This window comes from Heliangelus exortis, chromosome W, assembly GCF_036169615.1.
Source record: "Heliangelus exortis chromosome W, bHelExo1.hap1, whole genome shotgun sequence".
In the NCBI taxonomy this organism is placed as follows: Eukaryota; Metazoa; Chordata; class Aves; order Apodiformes; family Trochilidae; genus Heliangelus; species Heliangelus exortis.
In genome coordinates, this window is record NC_092453.1 from 5,498,246 (window position 1) to 5,520,424 (window position 22,179).

General features: G+C 41.0%; 1 protein-coding gene across 1 annotated transcript in view; it reads left to right on the forward strand.

Annotated features, from left to right (window-relative positions):
* The window catches only part of LOC139789159 (chromodomain-helicase-DNA-binding protein 1-like), a 102,914-nt gene that overhangs the window by 24,830 nt on the left and 55,905 nt on the right, over positions 1-22,179 (forward strand). The window contains exons 3-12 of the mRNA XM_071729682.1: positions 11,503-11,710; positions 13,419-13,520; positions 14,980-15,047; positions 16,390-16,533; positions 16,830-17,083; positions 18,841-19,066; positions 20,068-20,168; positions 20,422-20,600; positions 21,080-21,207; positions 21,319-21,535. Of these exons, the coding sequence (XP_071585783.1) occupies positions 11,503-11,710; positions 13,419-13,520; positions 14,980-15,047; positions 16,390-16,533; positions 16,830-17,083; positions 18,841-19,066; positions 20,068-20,168; positions 20,422-20,600; positions 21,080-21,207; positions 21,319-21,535 (1,627 nt within the window). The remainder of the gene's footprint in view (positions 1-11,502; positions 11,711-13,418; positions 13,521-14,979; positions 15,048-16,389; positions 16,534-16,829; positions 17,084-18,840; positions 19,067-20,067; positions 20,169-20,421; positions 20,601-21,079; positions 21,208-21,318; positions 21,536-22,179) is intronic.

Sequence of the window (22,179 nt, forward strand, 5' to 3'; positions counted from 1 at the left end):
TTTGGGTTTTTCAATAATGGGATGGCCCACACAGCACCAAGTTTGCTGGCATCAGATGGGATTCACCTTTCTCAAAGGGGAAAGAGGGTCTTTGCTCAGGAGCTAGCAGGGCTCATTGATAGAGCTCTAAACTTGACTTGAAGGGGTAGGGGAATAATATTGGACTTCCCTGTGACAAACTGTGGCATGACATGCCAAGGTTAGAGGGACAGGGTGCTGGTGAGGGCCCTCAGCCTGTTGCTATGAGATGTGCTAGGTACACTGTAGCACAACTGAAGTCTTACTGAGATGAGCCAGGGGCTTCTGAGGTAGTAGAAGCCAACAGGGGAACACCAGGGTGATACCTCAAAGGAATTAAGGGGTATTCCTCTAAGAAGGTGACATTTGACAGGCCAGCTGAAGTTCCTCTATGCCACTTTACACAGCATGGGCAACAAACGGGAGGCATTGGAAGCCACCGTGCTGCTACAAAGCTATGACCTACTTGCCATTACTGAAACTTGGTGAGATGAATTCCATGATTGGTGTGTGACTATCAATGGCTACAGGCTGTTCAGAGGGGACAAGTGAGGAAGGAGGGGTGGAGGTGTTTCCCTCTACATCAAGAAATGGATAGAGTGTGAAGAGCTGTCTCTGAAGAATAGCCATGAACAGTTTGAAAGCTTATGGGTAGGAATTAGAGACTGAGGCAACATAGGGAACCTTGTGGTTGGTGTCTACTATAGGCTGCCCGATCAAGGGGAGCCTGTTGACAAAGCCTTCTCACTCCAGCTGCAGGAGGCATCGTGCTTGCAGGCTCTCTCGTCCTGCTGGGGGACTTCAACCACCCCAACATCAGTTGGATAAGTAGCACAACAAGCTGTAGGCAATCCTGGAGTGCCTCAATGATAAAACTTCTTAAGCCAGGTCATAGATAGCCCTACCAGGAGGAATGTGATACTTGACCTATTGGTCACCAATGCAAGTGAGATAATCGGAGACATCAAGATTGGAGGCAGCCTGGGCTGCAGTGCTCATGCACTGGTGGAGTTGGAAGTCCTGAGGGTTATGGGTTAGGCAAAGAGTAAAGTCAGGACTGAATTTTTGGAAAGCAAACTTCCAGCTGTTCAAGGAGTTAGTCAATAGGATCCCCTGGGAAACTACCCTCAGGGGCAAGGGAGAAGAACAAAGCTGGCAGATCTTTAAGGATGCTTCCCATAGAGCACAAGAGCTCTTGATCACCATGTATAAGAAATCAGGCAAGAAAGGCAAGAGACTGGCATGGATGAGTTGAGACCTGCTGGTCAAATTAAAGGGCAAGAAGGAAATTCACAGACAGTGGAAGCAGGGACAGGTATCCTGGGACACTGCTTGGTTGTCTAGGTATGGGGTCAGGAAGATAGAAGTGCAGCTAGATCTGAACTTGGCAAGGGATGCAAAGAATAATAATCAGCCAGGAAAGGAAGGTAAAAGAAAGCATACATCCCTTGATGAACATGGCTGGTAACAACAGGCGAGGAGAATGCTGAGTTACTTAACCTTTTTGCCTCAGTCTTCTCTGGCAATCTCTTTTCTCATACCTCTCAAATGGATGGACCTCAAGGTAGGGACTGGGGGAGCAAAGTCTGTCCCACTGCATAAGAATGTCTGGTTCATGGCCACCTGAGGAACTTGAACATATATAAGTATGGGACTCGATGAGATGCATCCCAGAGTCCTGAGGGAACTGGGTGATGTAGTTGTCAAGCTACTCTCCATGGTATTAGAAAAGTCATGGCAGTCAAGTGGCTAGAAAATGGGAAACATTGCACCCATTTTTAAAAAGGGTATAAAGGAGGACTATGGGAACTACCGACCTGTCAGTCTTACTTCGGTGCCTGGGAAGATCATGGAACAGATCCTCCTACAAGCTATGCTAAGGCTGATGGAGGACAGGAAGGTGATTTGAGACAGCCTGGTTTGGGCCAGGATAAAGGTGATTTTCTGTCTTGTACTTTTGCTTTCAGCTAAGTCTCTTGTAAGTAGTTGCACTTGCTGAAATTAACAGCAAGTTTCTCAGACAGTGTCTGCTTCTAGAACTGATAACACTCGATGTTTATAGTTACTGCTAGAGACTTTTATGTAGAGCCAAGGACACTGCTCAGCTCTGAGGAACATTTTACCCTCCAGAAGGAAGAAAGAGCCCTCCTTTGTGGAAGAACGGACAAGATAGATGCCAGAATTGACCAAACAGAGTATTCCATCCCATATACATCATCCTCAGTATAAATTTGAGGGATCACGAGGGCCAAGCCATGCTTCCAGCTTCCGGCTGCCTGCCCTTCCTGCCTTTCCTGCTTCCCTTCCTTCACCCCTTGTTGCGTGGGATGAGTCTCGCCGTGGGAGTCAGTCGAGCTAGTGCTGGCTCGGATAGTATCAGGGAGCTAACTTTGATCATTCCGGCTCTGGAATTCTCTCCGGAAACCACACCTACCGAACCCGGGCATGCGCGCCTGGGCTAGCCCCAGCTGGGCACAGGCGGGGGGGGCACCGTCCGGGCACCTGCCGCCTACAACCCCTTCCCTGTTTCCTTCGGCATTCTGGGAGGATTCCATCCGTTTGTCTGCCTGTGGTCCTGATCTGTGCCAGCTCATATCTGTGTGTTCCTGCCTCCAGTTCCCGACTGCTGCCGACTCCAGGAGTCCAGCCTGGACTTTCCCAGGGCTGCCCTGCAGCCTCGGTGGTGATGTGAGAGTTATTGGGGGAAAGGGGGGAAGGAATGTGGTATCAATTTCCCTGTATATTTGTATATTTGTATATATTTAGTAATTTTTCCTATTTATCATTACTGTTTCATTAAAGTTGTGTAGTTTAGTTTCCAACCCATAAGTCTCTCTCCCTTAATTCTCTCTCCTTTCTTTATCAGGGAGGAGAAAGAGATTGATAGAGAACATCTGTCACTCGGTTTAATTGCCAGGCCAGTGTTAAACCGTGACACCAGCATGGCTTTACTAAGGGCAAATCCTGCCTGACCAATCTAGCGGCTTTCTACAATAGAGTGACAACACCAGTCGACAAGGGAAAAGTGGTGGATGTCATCTATCTGGACTTCTACAAGGCCTTTGACGCAGTCCCCCACAGCATCCTTCTCTCTAAATTGGAAACATACGGATTTGATGGGTGGACTATTCGGTGGATAAGGAACTGACTAGATGGTTGCATCCAGAGAGTAGTGGTCAATGGCTTAATGTCCAAATGGAGATCAGTGACAAGTGGTGTCCTTCAGGGGTTGGTACTGGGACCAGTACTGTTCACCTTGAGGGAGGTGATTCTGCCACTCTATTTGCCTCTTGTGAGACCCCCACCTTAAGTCCTCAGCACAGTAAAGATATGGACCTGCTGAAGCTGATCAAGAGGAGGGCCACAAAAATTATAAGAGGGCTGTAACACCTCTCCTATGAGGACAGACAGAGATTTTAGCTTGTTCAGCCTGGAGAAGAGAAGTCTCTGGGGAGACCTTATACTGTCCTTTCAATACTTAAATAGGGGGCCTATAAGATAGATAGTGTCCTTGTTTCAAGGAAACAGAATAATAGGCTAGTCATGGAGGGCAGGCCATTAGTAAACTGCTGTATTTAGCCATGGATATCATAGAATCATAGAATGACTAGGGTTGTAAGGGACCTTAAAAATCATCTAGTTCCAACCCCCCTGTTTGGGCAGGGACACCTCCCAATAGACCAGGTTGCTCAAGGCCCCATCCAACCTGGCCTTGAACACTCACAGGGAGGGATCATCCACAACATCCCTGGGCAACCTGTTCCAGTGCCTCACCATCTTCATAGTAAAGGATTTCCTCATAATGTCTAACTGAAATCTCCTCTCCTCAAGTTTCAAATCATTGTCCCTTGTCCTCTCATTACACACCCATGCAAAAAGCCCTATCCCAGCTTTCTTGTAGGCCCCCTTCAGGTATTGCAAAGTCATTATAATGTCACCTGGGAGCCTTCTCTTCTCTAGGCTGAACACCACCAGTCTTCATAGGGGAGGTGCTCCAGCCCTCTGATCATTTTTGTGGGTCTCTTCTGGACACACTCAAGGAGCTCTATGTCCTTCTTATGTTGGGGACTTTAGAACTGGACACAGTACTCCAGGTGGAGTTTCACAAGGGCAGAGTAGAGGGGGAGAATGACCTCCCTTGACCGGCTGTCTATCCTTATTTTGCTGCAGTCCAGGACATGGTTGGCTTTCTGGGCTGCAAGCACTCTGATGGCTCATGTTAAGCTTCTGGTCCACCATTACTGCCCAGTCCTTCTCCTAAGGGCTGTCCTCAAGCCTTTCACTTCCCAACCTGTATTTGTGCATGGGATTTCCTTGACCCAAGTGCACAACCTTGAAATTGGCCTTCTTGAAATTCATGCAGTTTTCACAAGCCCACATCTCTAGCCTGTCAGTGTCCCTCTGGATGGCATCCCTTCCTTCTAGTGTGTTGACTTCACCACAAAGTTTGGTGTTAACAAACTTGCTGAGGGGGCATTTGATTCCACAGTCCATGTCACTGACAAAGATATTAAACAGCACCATTCCCAGTGCTGACTCTTGAGGAATACCACTCGTCACAGTCTCCATTTGGGCACTGAGCCATTGATCACAACTCTCTGAATGCAACCATCTAGCCAGTTCCTTATCCACCGAATAGTCCACCCATCAAATCCGTATGTTTTCAGTTTAGAGACCAGAATGTCATGTGGGACAGTGTTGAATGCTTTGCACAGGTCTAGGTAGATGACATCTGTTGCTCTGCCTTAGTCCACCAAGACTGTGACCCCATCGTAAAAGGCCACCAAATTAGTCAGGCAGGACTTGCCCTTAATGAAGCCGTGTTGGCTGTCACCAATCACCCCTTTGTTATCCTCGTGCCTTAGCAGAGCCTTCAGGAGGATCTTCTCCATGATCTTGCCAGGCGCAGAGGTGAGACTGACTGGCCTGGAGTTCCCTGGGTCTTCTTTTTTTCCATTTTTGAAAATGGCATTAATGTTTCCCCTTTTCTAGTCAGCAGGTACTTCACCAGACTTCCATGACTTTTTGAATATGATGGACAGTGGCTTTGCAACTTCATCTGCCAGTTATTTCAGGAGCTGTGGGTGAATCCCATCAGGTCCCATGGACTTATTCACCCTCATGCTTCTTAGGTGGTCTTGAACCTGCTTTTCCTCTACAGAGGGAGGATCTTCCTTTTCCCAGTCCCTGTCTTTGGCTTCTGTAACATGGAAGGTGTGACATCTTGGGTGACCAGCTCTCCCGTTTCCTTCTGGAGTAGGCCCACGTTTTCCCTAGTCTTCCTCTTATCATTGACATACCTATAGAAACTTTTCTTGTTGGTTTTAACCCCCCTTGCCAGATCCAATTCTCTCTGTGCTTTTGCTTTCCTAACCTGATCAATTGCTTCTCTGACTACTTCTCTGTACTTCTCCCAGGGTAACTGTTCTTGCTTCCATCCTCTGTAAACTTTGTTTTTACCCCTAAGTGTGTCCAGGATTTCCTTGCTCATCCATTCTGGCCTTCTGGCACTCCTGCCTGCCTTCCTCTTCATTGGGACACATTGGTCCTGGGCATGCAGGATGTGATCCTTGAATATGGACCAGCTTTCCTGGGCTCCCTTCCCATCCAGGGCTTTGTCCTATTCTACCCTACCAAGCAGATCCTTGAAGTCTGCCCTTTTAAAAAAACATAAAATGTGCTCATCTTACTTTGCACTTTCCTTGCTACCCTAAGGATCTTGATTTTTTCAGGGTATCTCCATCAGCTCCTCATCTGTCCCCAGGTTGGGCTGTGCGCACTCCAGCTGGTGGGCTAGGCACAGACTGGTGGGAAGCAACTTTTTAGCAGGGCCTGTTGCAATAGGCCAAGGAATAATGGATTTAAACTAGATATAAGGAAGAAACTTTTTACAATGGGGGTCATGAAACACTGGAACAGGCTGCTCAGAGATGTGGTAGATGCCCCATCCCTGAAAATATTTAAGGTCAGCTTGTGTCATGGTTTAATACTGGGCTGGCAATTAACCAAATGACAGATGCTCTCTATTAATCCCCCTCCCTGATAAAGAAAGGAGAGAGAATAAGAGAGAGAGACTTAAAGGTTGGAAACTAAACTACACAGCTATAATGAAACAGTAATGATAAGGAAAAAAAATATATACAAATATACAGAAAAGGATACCGCGTTCCTCCCACCTTTCCTCAATAATGCTCATGTCACCACCAAGGCTGCAGGACAGCGAGCTCTGGGAAAGTCCAGGCTGGACTTCCGGAGTCAGCAGCAATTGGGAGTTGGAGGCAGGAACACACAGAATCAGGCTGGTACGATTGGATCTACAGGCAGACAAATGGATGGAATTCCCCCAGGATGCCAAAGCAAACAGAAACAGGCAAAGAAGGGCCAAAGGGAAGAGCGAGGGGTGAAGACAAAGGGGTTCGACCCTCATGATCCCTCAAATTGATACCGAGTATGATGCGTATGGGATGGAATACTCTGGTCAATTTTGGTCATTCATATTATCCGCTCCTCCGTAAAGGAGGGTTGCAGGTGTGACCTCTTTACTCCCTTTCTCTTTCTAGAGCACAAGATGTTCCTCAGAACCAAACAGTGGCCTTGGTTCTGCTTACTAATCTCTAGCTGTAACTATAAACATAGAAGCAAACACTGACTGGGAAGCTTGCTGTTAATTTCAGCAAGTACATCTACTTATGAGAGACTTAGCTGAAAGCAAAATTACAAGACAGGAAATGAGCTCTATCGTGGCCCAAACCAGGACATTCCACACCGTATTCCATACCATTTGCATCATGCTCCAGTCATGACTATCTCTTGTCCCTAAATACACCTAAACACAAATTATTACTATTTCTCTATACTAAAACCCACTAAGTTAATTTAGTCTATGATTGCAGATGTTCATCTATTGTATCAGACTCTTAAGGCAAGGAACAGTTGTCACAGTTTATGTCCAGGGTCCACCGGTTGCAGATTACATATGTTAACTTTGAGGAAGTTACTGGATGTCAGTGAATGAACCTAGTTTCATCACCTCAACATTATCCTGAAAAACACTTATTGAACACTGTTAGTTTATGCAACAAGTCACATAACAGCAATTAATGTGGGGCACAAATCCACAACCCCCAAAATTCCACGATCTATCAACTGAGCTAGTCAAGCGAAAATTAGGTATTCTAACCCAGTATTAGAATCCCTTCTGGTACACGTTGTGCTTCATCTTCCATCATCACCCACCAAGTCTTTCCAGGCCCTTGAGCAAAAGCAACCCCACAAATGGGTTTGCCTTTGCCCAAGGCAGGATAAACCCAAACTGTTTTCCCTAGCAGATTCTTTTCATGCATCACAGGCACTTTGTCCCCATCTACTATGAGTAGAACATGTGATTGAGCAGGACCAGCTTGGTTGATGGAACCCCTGGTGTTAACTAACCAGGTGGCTTTTGCCAAGTGCTTGTCCCAGTTTTTAAAGGTTTCACCACCCATTGCCTTCAGGGTAGTTTTTAACAGTCTATTGTACCTTTCAATTTCCCCTGAGGCTGGTGCATGATAGGGGATATGGTAGCCCCATTCAATACCATGTTCTTTGGCCCAATTACTTATAAGACTGTTTTTGAAATGAGTCCCATTGTCCTTCTCAATTCTTTCTGGTGTACCATGTATCCACAAGGCTTATTTCTCTAGGCCCAGTGGTGTATCGGTCTGTGGCATCAGACATAGGATATGTTTCCAGCCATCCTGTACTTGCTTCTGCCATTGCAAGCACATAGCACTTACCTTGGTGTGTTTGAGGCAGTGTGATATAGTCAATTTGCCAGGCCTCCCCATACTTTTATTTCAGCCGTCTCCCTCCATACCACAAAGGTTTCAACTGTTCAGCTTGCTTAATTGTGCCACATTTCACAATCATGGATAACCTGCGCAATAGCATCCTGAGTTAAGTCCACCCTTTGGTCATGAGCCCATTAGTATGGGCTAGACACAAAACTAATTCTATACTGGGCCAAACCAGGACAGCTTTGATGGGGTTCTGAGCAACCTGACCCTAGCTGATGATGTCCCTGCTCACTGCAGGGGGTTTGGACTAGATGACCTTTAAAGGTCCCTTCTAACCCAAATTATTTTACAGTTCTATATTGCCCTGTTTCCTAACTCCTTTGCAGATACAAGCTTTTGGCTATAATACTCGTTGTGTCTCCAAGTCAAAGCTCTACTGAAACTTAGTTTGGAAAGCAGCCTCTTCCCCTCCCTCCTCCCCTAGGGAGAACACATGATAAATTTAATTTGTGCTGGTAGTCCTCAGAGCCTTCCATAGCTGATCATCCTGTAGCCAGTGAATAGGGAAGTTCTTTACACTTCAGTAAAAATCATAGAATTATTAGGGTTGGAAGGGACTGTAAAGATCCTCTAGTTCCAACCCTCCTGCATGAGCAGGGATACCTCCCACTAGACCAGGTTGCTCCAAGCCCCATCCAACCTGGCCTTGAACACTTCCAGGCATGAGGCATCCACAGCTTCCCTTGGCAACCTGTTCCAGTGTCACCACCCTCACAGGAAAGAATTTCTTCCTAATGCCTACCCTAAAGTCAAAGCTGTTCATCTTGTATGGTTTTTGTGTGTGTGCTGTAGATCTCTGTTTATGTATAGTACATATAAGAGGGTGTACAGGCAGAAACTAGTGGTTTCCCACAGCTGCATTAATTTGGATCACTAAGTTGACATAAACTCTACCCAGTATGCACTGGTCTTCTGTGATTGAGCTCCTATAGGTATTTTTACTAGTGAATTTGAAACTTTTTAAAGCATGTATGAGCACTGCCATAGCATCCCAAGATTTGATAGATGTTTTAGTAAGGCCTTGTTTAAAAAAAAAAAAGAAACCACCAAAACTTGCTGATGCTTAGTTTGCCTTTTTCCATTTTCTTATGTTGATTTAATACTGGAGTAAGTAATACCTTGTGGATGGTAGGGCCTTTAAACTTTACCTTTCTGGTTTTTCATTACAAATTAGCTGTTAGTCTTTGGTAGTGACCCTGCATTCTTCCTCATAGAGGGTTTCATTAGGGTATCCCTGAAACAATTGTGGTGAACCTTTTTTTTGTTTGTTTTCTTTTTCTTTGTATTATCCTTTCTTCATCTCCCCATCCCTCTTGCTTCTAGCTACATATTTGTACTGTAATCTTGCATTTATTAATAAATTAATACTGACTGAAACTTTTACTGTTTTTCAGGTGTTATTATTAGTTGATATGCAATCTGGTCATATTACCTTCCTCATGTCCAAATTGGGTCAGAAACATATTGTGAGAAGCAGAGATGATGAGACAGGTCTTATTTTGCTGATCCTGCTAAGCCCAGTTGGGAATCCATTCCCAGGTAGCTGCTGTAATGAGGCAGTGTTGCAAAGATATGGAGTCTATATATTTTGCCTTATTACTGAATATTGTATGATCCACATCTGTTGATGGATTGGTATTACTTAATGGAGAGCATAGATGATAGTTGATCTCTTAATAAATACAATTATTTGTAATTAATAGTTTTTTACATCTAGCTCCTGAGCATATACTTTCAGTATCTATTAGACTTTTTCTTTCTATCTTGCAAGCCTTTTGTTTTTCAACTTGTCATTTCCTATGCTGAAAAACATTTTTGGTGGCATTTTGTCATCAGGGACTTGTCTGGCAGGTATTTACTTGGGTCTCAAGGTTTCTCCTTGCTGAATTTTCTTCTCTTCATGTACCATCTTCCACAGTCTTTTTGACTTTTACCTATGGCACTGTGCTATGCTGAGAAATGCTGTTGTTTTATAATGCTCGAATTTACCCAACACTAAAGGTAAGGTAGCAGTGGTGTACAATATTACTGTACTTAAACTGTCTTTGGTGAATCATGGTGGATGTTGCCCTTAATTTCTTGTCAATAGTTTAAAATGCAGCCATATTCTACACTGGATGCCTTGCTTTTATTTTTCAAGTCAGGTTAATGTGTTAGTGTTATAGCATCTTGCCTGAAGTAGGCCTTTGAAAGGAATGAGAAGTTTGGAAGCAGCCTTGTTACTCCCTGGTTTTCTCTTCAGCAAGTGTAAGTAAATCCAGCGGTTGTATGTCTTCATATCCCCTTACTTCAAAATAAGGAAGCTTTTTCATGTTTTGTTTGTTTCTTTCAAAGTCAACAGATGCAGATGGTTGTTTGAGGGACTGTGTACAGGAATACATTTGTGAATAGCTTCATTTTTTTCCCCTCACAAGTACAATTGAATTGCTGTTAGCAAAAGGAAGAGTAGTAGTTCTGTTTTGTGGCTTTAAACATTGTCAAGTGTATTCTAGTGCAGAAGTTGATCAACCCACCACCCCTTGCTGTGTGACAGCCAGATGAATTGTGCTGGCAGCGATAGACTTTAATAGCAGCTTTTGGGGTTTTATTGTTTTGGATTTTGGTATTATCTTTAGTGGGGGTTTGTTTCTTTTTAAATGCTTGCAACTCAAGTCTACATAATTAAAAATTATTTTTCTTGTGTGTTGTTGTAATCCCAATGTGTTCCCTCATGATATCTCTAAAATATGGTAGTATGTAACCTAATGAGGAATTTGATTTGTTTTAACTCTGTTCCTTTGTAAAATTGTTTTAGAATACTGTGTTTCTATGTTTTTGAATAGTCATGAAAAAATGTTTAACTTTAAATATTATTCTATTTAAATATATTAAATCTAATGTGAAATGAATGTACAGGTGGAATAATCCAGTGGCTCAAGCATATGCTAAGGTCACTGATTATATGACTTGATACAGAGTTTGTGTGAGAAATTTTACTGCTGTTATTTTAACAGTATGAGATGGTCTGCAGAGATTTATGTTATGAATGAAAACACTTCTGGTTTTCCAGTTAATTTTATAAACACTTTATTTAATCAAGTTTTTGGTTGTATTTTGTATATTGTTGGTCCAAATCACAACATGAAATATAATTTGCAAGTACTTCCTTAAAGAGTTTTCTCCCTATTGTTTTTATGAAAATAAAAAAAAAAAATAAAACTAGGGAAGTAAACCAGTTTATATTTGCTTTGAAGAAATGCATACTCAAAAAATAGATAAATTGGGGGGGGGGGGCACACACTGCTGATTTTAAAGGAACTTAAAACAGTTGTGTGTGTATACAGAAAAATATAGACCTAAGTAAGGCTTTGGGTGGGTAAGAAATACCCTTGTTTGTCTTGTCTACATTAATGATTAATGTTCTCCCTTCTTTCTTGCTTCTCTCTTTTTTTTTTCTTTTTCTTTTAAGGTTTATAGAAAAGTATCTGATTAAACTCTGACTTTTTATTCCTGATCTATTTAATCCCGTGCATTCATTTGTATGCTATCTGTGTGTCTGGGCTAACCTAACAGCTGATTTATAGGTGAAGCTGAAGTCTTTTTAACGTGAGGTTTTTAAAATCCTGTTTAATTAGCCATTGTATAATATCCTGTGAACTTCTAATTGCAGACAATCAGATGATGATTCTGGGTCAGCATCAGATTCTGGATCTAGTTCAAGCTCTGGAAGCAGTAGTGATGGAAGTAGCAGTCAATCAGGTAGCAGTGACTCTGAGTCTGTTTCAGAGTCAGGCAGTCAATCAGAATCACAGTCGGATGCATCTAGAGAGAAGAAACAAGTTCAAGCTAAGCCACCACCAAAAGTTGATGGATCTGAGGTAAAACAAAACATACAAATTAACCCTTTGTGTGGGAAAAAAAGCACTCTGCAGAGCAGTTACAAGAGCAGTTTTAATTAAAAAAAACAAAAACCTTCATAATTTTTACTTACAATTTTTACTTGATTGAGTTAGTGAACACATGCTTAGCTGTCATAACGAATGTTGGGCTCTTAAATTCTCATCTCTCTAAATACCTACAGTTGCTTACCTAAATTTTATCACACAGAAGCACCCATTAACTTATTGCGTATTTCTGATGACAAAGACACACATAATGTTGTTATTTCTGAATTTTTTTAGAGTAATCTGCCAAATTTAGAAAAAAAAAAAAAAAAGTAAAAAAGTGGTGGTTAGAAGTCTCTGAAATGCAGTGCATAAAAGTTACCTGAACTCTTCTCTATGTAATATGGCCTTAATTTGGATGATATAGGATATATATGAAAGATGATAAAATATTTCCTACCATAAGATTCAAAGGTTGTTAAGGATCATTTTTGATCCTTAACATGGTAGTATGGGTTGATGGCAAGTTAAATGCAAGTCAATGCTGTGCCCTGGTAGCCAAAAGGGCCAACTGTGTCCTGGGGTGCATCAAGCACAGCATTGCTAGCTGGTCAAGGGAGGTGATTGTCCCACTCTGCACCACTAGTGTGACCCCACCTCCAGTACTATGTGCAGTTTTGAACACCTCAATATAAGAAGGACATCAAACTGCTGGAGTGTAGTTTGGAGGAGGGTGACCAAGGTGGTGAAAGGCCTCATGGGCAAGACTTATGAGGAGAGGCTGAGGTTACTTGGTTTGGTCAGCTTGGAGAAGGCTGAGCAGTGACCTCATCACAGTGTGCAACTTTCCTCAAGGGGGACAGAGGAGGGGAAGGTGCTGATCTCCTCTCTCTGGTGACCAGCACTAGGACATGAGGAAATAATAGAATGAATTTGTGTCAGGGGAAATTCAGATTGGACCACTCTAGTAAAATGCTCTTCACTGAGAGGGTGGTTGATCACTGGAACAGGCTTCTCAGGGAAGTCATCATGGCACCAAGCCTGTCAAGAGTTCAAGGAGCATCTCATGCCGCTTATTCATATGGTTTAGTTTTAGGCAGTCCTGTGAGGAGCAGGGAGTTGGCCTTGGTGCTCCTTATGGGTCTCTTCCAACTTGAGATATTCTATGTGCTTTGGTATTTTAATGTCAAGGCTATTGTTATACTTACTGTAAAACTTGTGCTAGTGGTTTTCATAAAACATTCATAGAATCGTGGAATTGTCATGGTTGGAAAGGACCTCTGAGATCACTGAGTCCAACCATACACACACGCAACAAGCAAAAAAACAACCCCCCTACAATCTTGGCCACTAGAGCATGCCCTCAAGTGCCACATCTACATGTTTCTTAAATACCTCCAGGGTTGGTGACTCAACCACCTCCCTGGTCAGGCTGTTCCAGTGCCTGACCACTCTTTCAGTAAAGAAATTCTTCCTAATATCTAATCTAAAACCTCCTCTGCTGCAATTCCTTTCAGCAGAAGTCTCACTGCTTTAAAATTCTATCAAATATTATTGTGTGCAGTGTTTTCTAGTGAATTTTTTATTATTAATAAAATTGAGATCCATTTTAATAATGATGCTGCTCATCTTAAGTAATTACATAGTAAACTTCAAAATTTCATTAGGTTTAAATGATTCTTGTATCTGAATTCCAATTCAGTTTTGGAAGTCCAGTCCAAGTATACTTGCTGTGCAGAGATCAAGAGTGCTTGAGAAGCAACAACAGCAGAAGGCAGGCTCATCAGACAGTGATTCAGAAGAGGTGAATAACATACACTAGTAAATAAAATGTAAACATGCATGTCTTATTACCCCATATGTTAGAATAAAATTATATTGAGCCAAGTTATGTTTTCTTAAATGTATGTGTTTAAAATTCTGGGTTTAGTCTATAAAAGTAATGTTCAAATAACTTACATGTTCATAAGGAAACATAGGGGAGGAAAATACTTATTTGCATGTATTCAGGTGAGTTGTGCATGTTTATTGCATATTTCTGAAGACAAAGCCACACATAATGATGATATTTCCAAATTTAAAAAGTTATCTCTCTAATGCTTAATTTCTTCACATCAATAAATGATTGACAATTTCAGGCTTAGATACGGCTTGTCTTCTGTATGGGGAAAAAGTCTACCAAATTTAGGAAAAAAAAAGTAAAAAAAAAGTGGTAGTTAGAAGTCTCTAAAATGCAGTGCATAAAAGTTACCCGAACTCTTCTCTGTGTAATATGGCCTTAATTTGGATGATATAGGATATTTGAAAGATGATAAAATATTTCCTACCATAAGATTCAAAGGCTGTTAAGGATCATTTTGTGGTTTTATTGTTTTTGTTCATGCTCATGCTTTTGATACTGCCTCTTACAGTATCCTTCTGAACAAAATGTCTAGCACATAGCTAGATAAGTCCATAATGCAATGGGTGAACAATTGGCTGATGATTCGGGTTTAAAGAGTTGTAGCAAATGGTAGCAAGTCAGTAGTGGGGTTCCCAGGGCTGAATTTTAGGTCCAGTGCTTTTTAATGTTTTTATAAATGATCTGGATTCAGGAATTGAATGTGCATTAAGTAAGTTTGCTGATGATACTATACTAAGGAGGAGCTGTGGGCTCCCTTGAGGGTAGAGAGGCCTTACAGGGATATCTGAGAGTTGGGCGATCGCCAACTGTGTGAAATTTAAGAAGAGCAAGTGCCAGATTCTGTACCTAGGATGGGGTAATCCTGGTTATGCATACAAATTGGGGCAGGAGAGGCTGGAGAGTAGCCCTATGGAAAGAGTTCTGGGGGTTTGGGTTGATGGCAAGTTGAATGCAAGTCAGTATTGTGCCCTGGTAGCCAAAATTTTCCTGGTGGTGTTTAAATGTGAGAGAATATAAAAGGTGAGAGAGCTCTCAAAAGGGCAGAAGATTTTATTTGACTTTTCATAGAGCCTTTATCTTGATTTATTAACTTGAAGCAGTCTAAACTACGATTATAAGTAGGTACAGTTATATTCTCAGTTTTCTAGAGATTTGCTGATGTGGTATGTTCAAGGAGAAATAAGAAATCAATAGCAATCCTGGTCTTATTCAATATCAGCAGGTACATTGAAGGGGATGAAGAGGTTGACATGAAGAATATTATTTCAATTTGAAAGTGAGAGCTGAATTATCTTTTTAATGCTAAAAATACTTCATTCTTTTTGTGGTAATGAATCGTATATATTCTTTTCACCTGCAGGATTCATCAAGCAGTGAAGATTCTGCAGATGACTCTTCCAGTGAAACCAAGAAGAAAAACCATAGAGAGTAAGATGTTTTTCATAAAGAATATAATTTCTTTTAGGGTGACATAATGCTTATAAATTACCCAGGCTTCACTTCTATACACTTGAAAGTTTTCCCTGAAAATTATTGAAGAAATAGGAAACTAAATAAGTAGGTTGTCTCAAATAAAATTTAAGTCAGAATACTATAGCTCATGTCAGATTTTTAAACACTTCAGAGGCAAAATCCCAAGAACTTATTACAGGTTTCACAGAATCACATCCTGTCTTTGGTTGGAAGAGACCTTCAAGATCATGCAGTCAAACCTTTGACCAACACTGTAAGTTCACCACTTAACCATGTCCCCAAGGACCGGGTCCACATTCCGTTTAAATTCCTCCAGGGTTGGTGACTCCACCACTGCCCTGGGCAGACTATTCCAATGTCTGACAACCCTTTAAGACAAAAATGTTTCCTAATGTCCAGCCTAAACATCCCTTGGTGTAGCTTGCTCCATTTCCTCTGGTCCTGTCACACACCACCAAGGAGAAGAGGCTGTCTCCCTTCTTGTTCCACTCTCGTTCGAGGTAGTTGAAGAGAGCGATAAGGTCTCCTCTCAGCCTCATCTTCTCCAGACTAAACAACCCCAGCTCCCTCAGCTGCTCCTCACAGGACTTGTGCTCCAGGCCCTTAATGAGCCTCGTTGCCCTTTTCTGGACACGCTTCAGCACGTCTATGTCTTTATAGTGAGGTGCCTGGAACTGAATGCAATATTCAAGGTGCAGCCTCACCAGTGCCGAGTACAGTGGGATGATCACCTCCCTATTCCTGCTGACCACAGTGTTCTCAATACAAGCCATATTAAGCACAGTGTTCTCAATACAAGCTCATATTAAGTCAACTATCAACCAATACCCCCAGGTCCCTTTCCAACTTACAGCTTTCTAACCACACTTCCCCAAGTCTGTAGCTTACCATGGGTAAAGTTTTGACACTAAAAAAACTCTTTAAAAACATTTTAGTGCTATGTTTTGTTTTTCCGTTTTATTAGTATGCTTAATATTATCTATGAATAGTGGTGGTTCTTTTTTTTGTTTGATTTGGTTTTTACATCTGCCTCTTGATAAAAGAAAATTTAATTAAACTCCCTTTGAAGCCATTGGGCAGTTTTATCTGTTATCCATTCATGATAAGCCTGTCCTTCCAGCTGAAATGACTATTCTAACATATTTTATTTCTGTGAAGAATGTTGAAATGAAAGCAGCAAATCAGTGGAGAATACTTGATTAAAACAAAACAAAGCAAAATAAAACAAAGCCAAACCAAAAAAACCCAAAACGACAGAACTAATGTGAGTTACTGTTTTCTGTCTCAATATGTACAGTGAAGACTGGCAAATATCTGGGTCAGGGTCAGCATCAGGAACTGGTTCTGAATCAGAGGAAGATAGAGAGAAAAGCAGATGTGAAGACAGTGAATCTGACTATGAGCCAAAAAACAAGGTCAAAAGCTGGAAACTTCCAAGCAGGTAAGAAGTCTTGCATTTTAGATACTCTGATATTATTTCTAATTCGCAATCAAATATTGTACTACTATACAAGCAAATGAAAACATTAATATTTATTACATGACTTTGAAGACATTTTTTAAGCTAAAGAAGATGTTACCATACCAGTGGTTTGTGTTCTGCCTTTCCTGTCCGCTCCAACTGAAAGTGGTATAACTGAGCAGTCATGTACTATATGTATACAGAAACAAATGCATAAGACTTGTAGTTGTCTGTGTTGAAGCCCCACTGTTGTGTTGTATGTTATTGTCTTCAAGAATTGAGCTGAAAAGCGGCAATAAGATTGCAGGACAAAAAAAGAGGCAGCTTGATTTATCGGATGATGGTGACTATGACAAGAGAGGATCTCGTCGCCAGGCAACAGTCAACGTTAGTTACAAAGAAGCTGAAGAAATCAAGACAGATTCTGATGATTTGTTGGAAGTTTGTGGAGAAGATGTCCCCCAGCCTGAAGAAGATGAATTTGAAACTATAGAGAAGTTTATGGATAGTCGAATTGGCCGAAAAGGAGGTATTTTTTATCAGTGTTCTTTAAGATGCTGCAGTGCATTGTGGTGCAATGTAAACAGCAGTTGTTCTCAGCTGTAGGGTAACCCATGATGTTTGTGAAGAATAAATTTAAAAATACCAGAAAGTAATCTTATTCTCTTTTTCATACTCATAAGGATGTTTCTTTTGTAATCTTTATAAAGTAAAACATAGTAGAACTTAAGTAACTAAGTAATGCAAAAAGAAAAAATGGAGTGGAATATAGCTCCATATTGCATAAATGCATACCATACTGTTACACCAAATTTGCACAATTTATTGATACCTGATAGATATAAACTGTATACAGGGGGGTGGAGAAAAAGTGGACTGGATATGACAACTAACCAGTAGTCTGAATGCTGAAAGATGATGTTGGGAAGGCTGAACCATTGAGATTGTGATTTCAATAATTCCTGTACAAATAGTCCCAATACAATGCAATGGATGGTAGAATCTAAACTTTCAGTGGTTTGCTTGCATGTGCACTTCTAAAAGTAATTTTATCAATGATGGTAGACGTGTCATATTTCTAGCAGCTGATAGGATACAGTGTCCTGCTTATGTGTTTGTTTGGGGTTTTTCACTATGCAAATCAGGATTCTGATTATAGAAAACTTGAGCCTACTCACACTTCAGAACTGCCTTTATCCATTAGTTATGCCTGATCTCTAGAATTTTTGACCTGTCTCAAGATCTTGCACTCTCTTTACTCTCAACAATGTGTCCTTGTGGTAAAGAAGGCTAATGGTATCCTAGGCTACATTAGGCAAAGTATTGCCAGCAGGTCGAGGGAGGTGATCATTCCCCTCTACTCAGCACTGATGAGGCTGCACCTGGAGTGCTGCATCCAGTATTGGGCTCCTGAGTACAGGAGACTGATGGCACTACTGGAGAGTCTGACAAAGGGCCACAAAGATGATGAAGGGACTGGAGCATCTCTCTTATGAGGAAAAGCTGAGAGAGCTGGGATGGAGAAAAGGCTCAGGGGGGGTGTCTCATTAATGTATATAAATACCTGAAGGGTGAGTGAAAAGTGGACAGAGCCAGGCTCTTTCCATTGGTGTCCAGTGAAAGGACAAGAGGCTATAGGCACAAACTGAAATACAGGAGGTTCCTTCTGAACATCAGGAAAGACTTTTTTTGACCATGAGGTTGACTGAGCCCTTGAATAGGTTGCCCAGAGAGCTCCTGAATTCTCTCCCTTGGAGATACTCAAAAGCCATCAGGAAGTCATCCTGGGAAAGTGGTTTTAGGTGACCTTGTTTGAGCATGGAGGTTGGACCAGATGACTTGCAGAGGTCCCTTCCAACCTCAGCCATTCTTCGATTCTGTGAATTGTATTTATAGCAACCATAGTAATAATTGAATAGTAGGCTATTCAAGTTTCAAGGCTGATTAAGCACAACATCAAATATCTGTTATATTTTCAGAGATGAGAAGGATATAGCAAACATGACAGCAAGCAGTGTTAGTGGAGCATTCGCTATGGATCACTAGGAAAACTAGGAATGCGAAGAAAATTCTCATGAAATGAGATACTTCAGGTTAGAGAGCGCTTTTGGTTGTTTTTCTATAGCTACATCAGAATTCTTCAAATAAGAGGAGTGACATAAGAGTTGTAGATTTAATTAGTCAAGTTACATGCATCACAAATTGCTTTCAGCGGTATTTTTTTTTACTGGTTAATTTATGGCAGTGCATGCCTAATCAAGCCTTATGGTGTGGTTTCTTTATCAGCCACTGGTGCTGCAACCACCATCTATGCAGTTGAGGCAGATGGTGACCCAAATACTGGGTTTGAAGAGTCAAAGGAGCTAGGAGAAGTACAGTATCTTATTAAGTGGAAAGGATGGTCACACATCCATAATACTTGGGAAACTGAGGAAACACTGAAGCAACAAAATGTTAAAGGAATGAAGAAACTGGACAACTATAAGAAAAAGGATCAGGAAACAAAACGCTGGTGAGTAATTTTATGACTACTTCCACATTGCATATTTTTATAGCAATATAGATGTTTCATTGTATTTCTATGAGTTCTATTGCCTCTTTGTGAAGGCATAGTTTCAAGTACCTATATAACAGGAAGACAGAAGCTTTAAAGTTGAAGCTTCCCTAACACCTTATGATCCTGTAAGATTCTGAGCATACTGACTTTACTAGAGCAAGTGAGAATACTCGTATGTCTTGTAGAATCAGGCCCTTAAGGAAGCAGCTTCTGCACATAGATTTTAATGTTTCTATTAGAAATCAAGTTTTAACAAGATGGGTGGTGGCTTTTCTGTTTTTGTTTTAAATCTTACCTTTTACTAATTTTGTCATTGATAGGTTGTATTTAGATCAAAGGATTGCTGCAGAGATTAAAACAAAAAACCCCAAACAACCAAAACCAAAACAAACAAACAAACCAAACCACCAAAAAAACACAAGCCAAAACAGAAATGGCTAAAGCACTCAAAACATTGCAGCAGTTACTTTTCTTGGCTCAAACTTCTGTTAATGCCTCAGAACCAAGAAGTGAAAAAAATCCTCACATTTTAGTGCTATGTTTTGTTTTTCCATTTTATTAGTATGCTTAATATTATCTATGAATAGTGGTGGGATTTTTAATGACTACTACTCATAATAGGTTTTTATAGTGAGCCATCAGTGCTCTTCCATGAAAATACTATGTGAAGTACACCGCTCAATGTTGAGAACAGGTATTGTAAATTATCTGCATGACTAGTATGAGCTGTAGCTGATAGTGATGTCTCTTAATAAGCTTTCTTAGTCATCAGTAATGAGGTACCTAGACCAGATGCAACACTTTTATAGCAGGAATTTTAGAGTTGTAGCTTCTTCAAAGACACTCACTAAGCAGCATTCCTATGGTGTTTACGTTCAGAGCTTTAAAATGGCAAGATTCTCTTAGTTTTAGAACTACACAATGTAATAATTGCTGCAAATAAATTCCTGTTTCAGGCTGAAAAATGCTTCTCCAGAAGATGTGGAATATTATAACTGCCAGCAGGAACTTACTGATGATCTACATAAACAGTATCAAATAGTGGAAAGGATAATTGGTATGTGACAAACTTCCAGATGGAAAGCAGTGTTGAGAACATTACAAGTTTATTGCTTCCATGTTGAATCTATAGTTAAGAAATTTAGGTTATTAATATCCCTAATAACTTAAGGCAAGCAAAGTCTCTGATGAAGAGAAAAGTCATACTGTCTTTGCTGTGAAACTATTTCATGTTGTCTTATCACCTAAAATGAGTGCTTTCTTAAAATACAGAAGGAAAATATTGATCTGGTATCTATGTATTTCTGCAGCTCATTCAAATCAGAAATCAGCATCTGGTTATCCAGATTACTATTGCAAATGGCAGGGTCTGCCTTACTCAGAATGTAGCTGGGAAGATGGTGCTCTCATTGCCAAAAAATTTCAGGCATGTATTGATGAGTATTTTAGCAGAAATCAATCTAAGACCACTCCATTGAAGGACTGCAAGGTGAGTGTGTAATTTCAATGGATTTATACAGTTGAAATAATAAAGAAAACAGTTGATGTATTTTATCCATCTTGAAATAAGATGCATATTATAAAATTTTGTTTTGAATGTTGTCTGTAACAGTATAAGGTAGCTATATTTATAAATGTAGCAACTATTAGGTACAGTATTAAGAAGAGCCTTTTGTAGGTATTTGTTCGCTACTTATTTTATTGCTGTTCAAAGATGGAATTGTTTAGTACTTGAATTTGTTTAACAAGTAACCTTTGTGAATGAGTTCATGACACTTCTGTTTTGATCAGCATTCAAACCAATTTTAGCTTGCAAATGGGTGGTTATTATTATATGGTGTAGTTGTCTGTGATGAATAAAGGCTAGTAGGCTTGGTGGCCAAACAGATGCCTACTGCTATTTTGTTTTTTTAAGGTGACATTTTGGTAACTTAGTAGTAGGACTGATGCTCAATTTGCTTTTGACAGATTCTAAAACAGAGGCCAAGGTTTGTTGCACTGAAGAAGCAACCGTCTTATATTGGAGGACATGAGAGTTTAGAGTTAAGAGATTATCAGTTAAGTGGACTGAACTGGCTTGCTCACTCATGGTGCAAGTAAGTATACACTTAAATTAGTCTTGCTGGTTTAAATTTGAAAGCATTTATAAATGTATTTGTTTATTATTTGTTTTGTTTTGTTGTTTTGTTTGTTTTGTTTTTTTTTAGAGGGAATAGTTGTATTCTTGCAGATGAAATGGGTCTGGGTAAAACAATACAAACAATTTCTTTTCTGAACTACTTGTTTCACGAACATCAACTGTATGGGCCTTTCTTGCTAGTCGTGCCACTTTCTACGTTGACATCTTGGCAAAGAGAGATTCAAATTTGGGCTCCTCAGATGAATGCTGTGGTTTACTTAGGAGATATAACTAGCAGAAATATGGTGAGTATTTCTTTGTATCATTGAAAAAGATTAGTGGTAAACAAGACTCACTTTCACAGAATCACAGGATCACAAAAATATTGAGGCTGGAAAAGACCTCTGAGATCATCGAGTCTAGCCTATAAGCTAACACTACCACATTGTCTACACCATGGCACTAAGTGCCACATCCAACCTTTCCTTAAACACCTCCAGGGATGGTGACTTCACCACTTCCCTGGCCAGTCCATTTCAATGTCTGATCACCCTCTCCATGAAGAAGTACTTCCTGATATCCAACCCAAACCTCCCCTGGCTCAGCTTCAGGCCATGCCCTCTCCTCCTTCTCAATAGTTGCCTGGGAGAAGAGACCAACCCCCACCTGACTACAACCTCCCTTGAGGTTGTTGTAGAGAGTGATAAGGTCCCCCCCGAGTCTCCTCTTCTCCAGGCTAAACAACCCCAGCTCCCTCAGCCTCTCCTTATAAGTCTTTCCCCCTAGTCCTTTCACCAGCCTCATTGCTCTCCTCTGGACCTGCTCCAGTACCTCAGTATCCTTCTTGAAGTGAAGGGCCCAGAACTGTACACAGTACTTGAGGTGAGGCCTCACCAGTGCTGACTACAAAGGGAGAATTACATCCCTAGTCCTGCTGGCCTATCCCTGC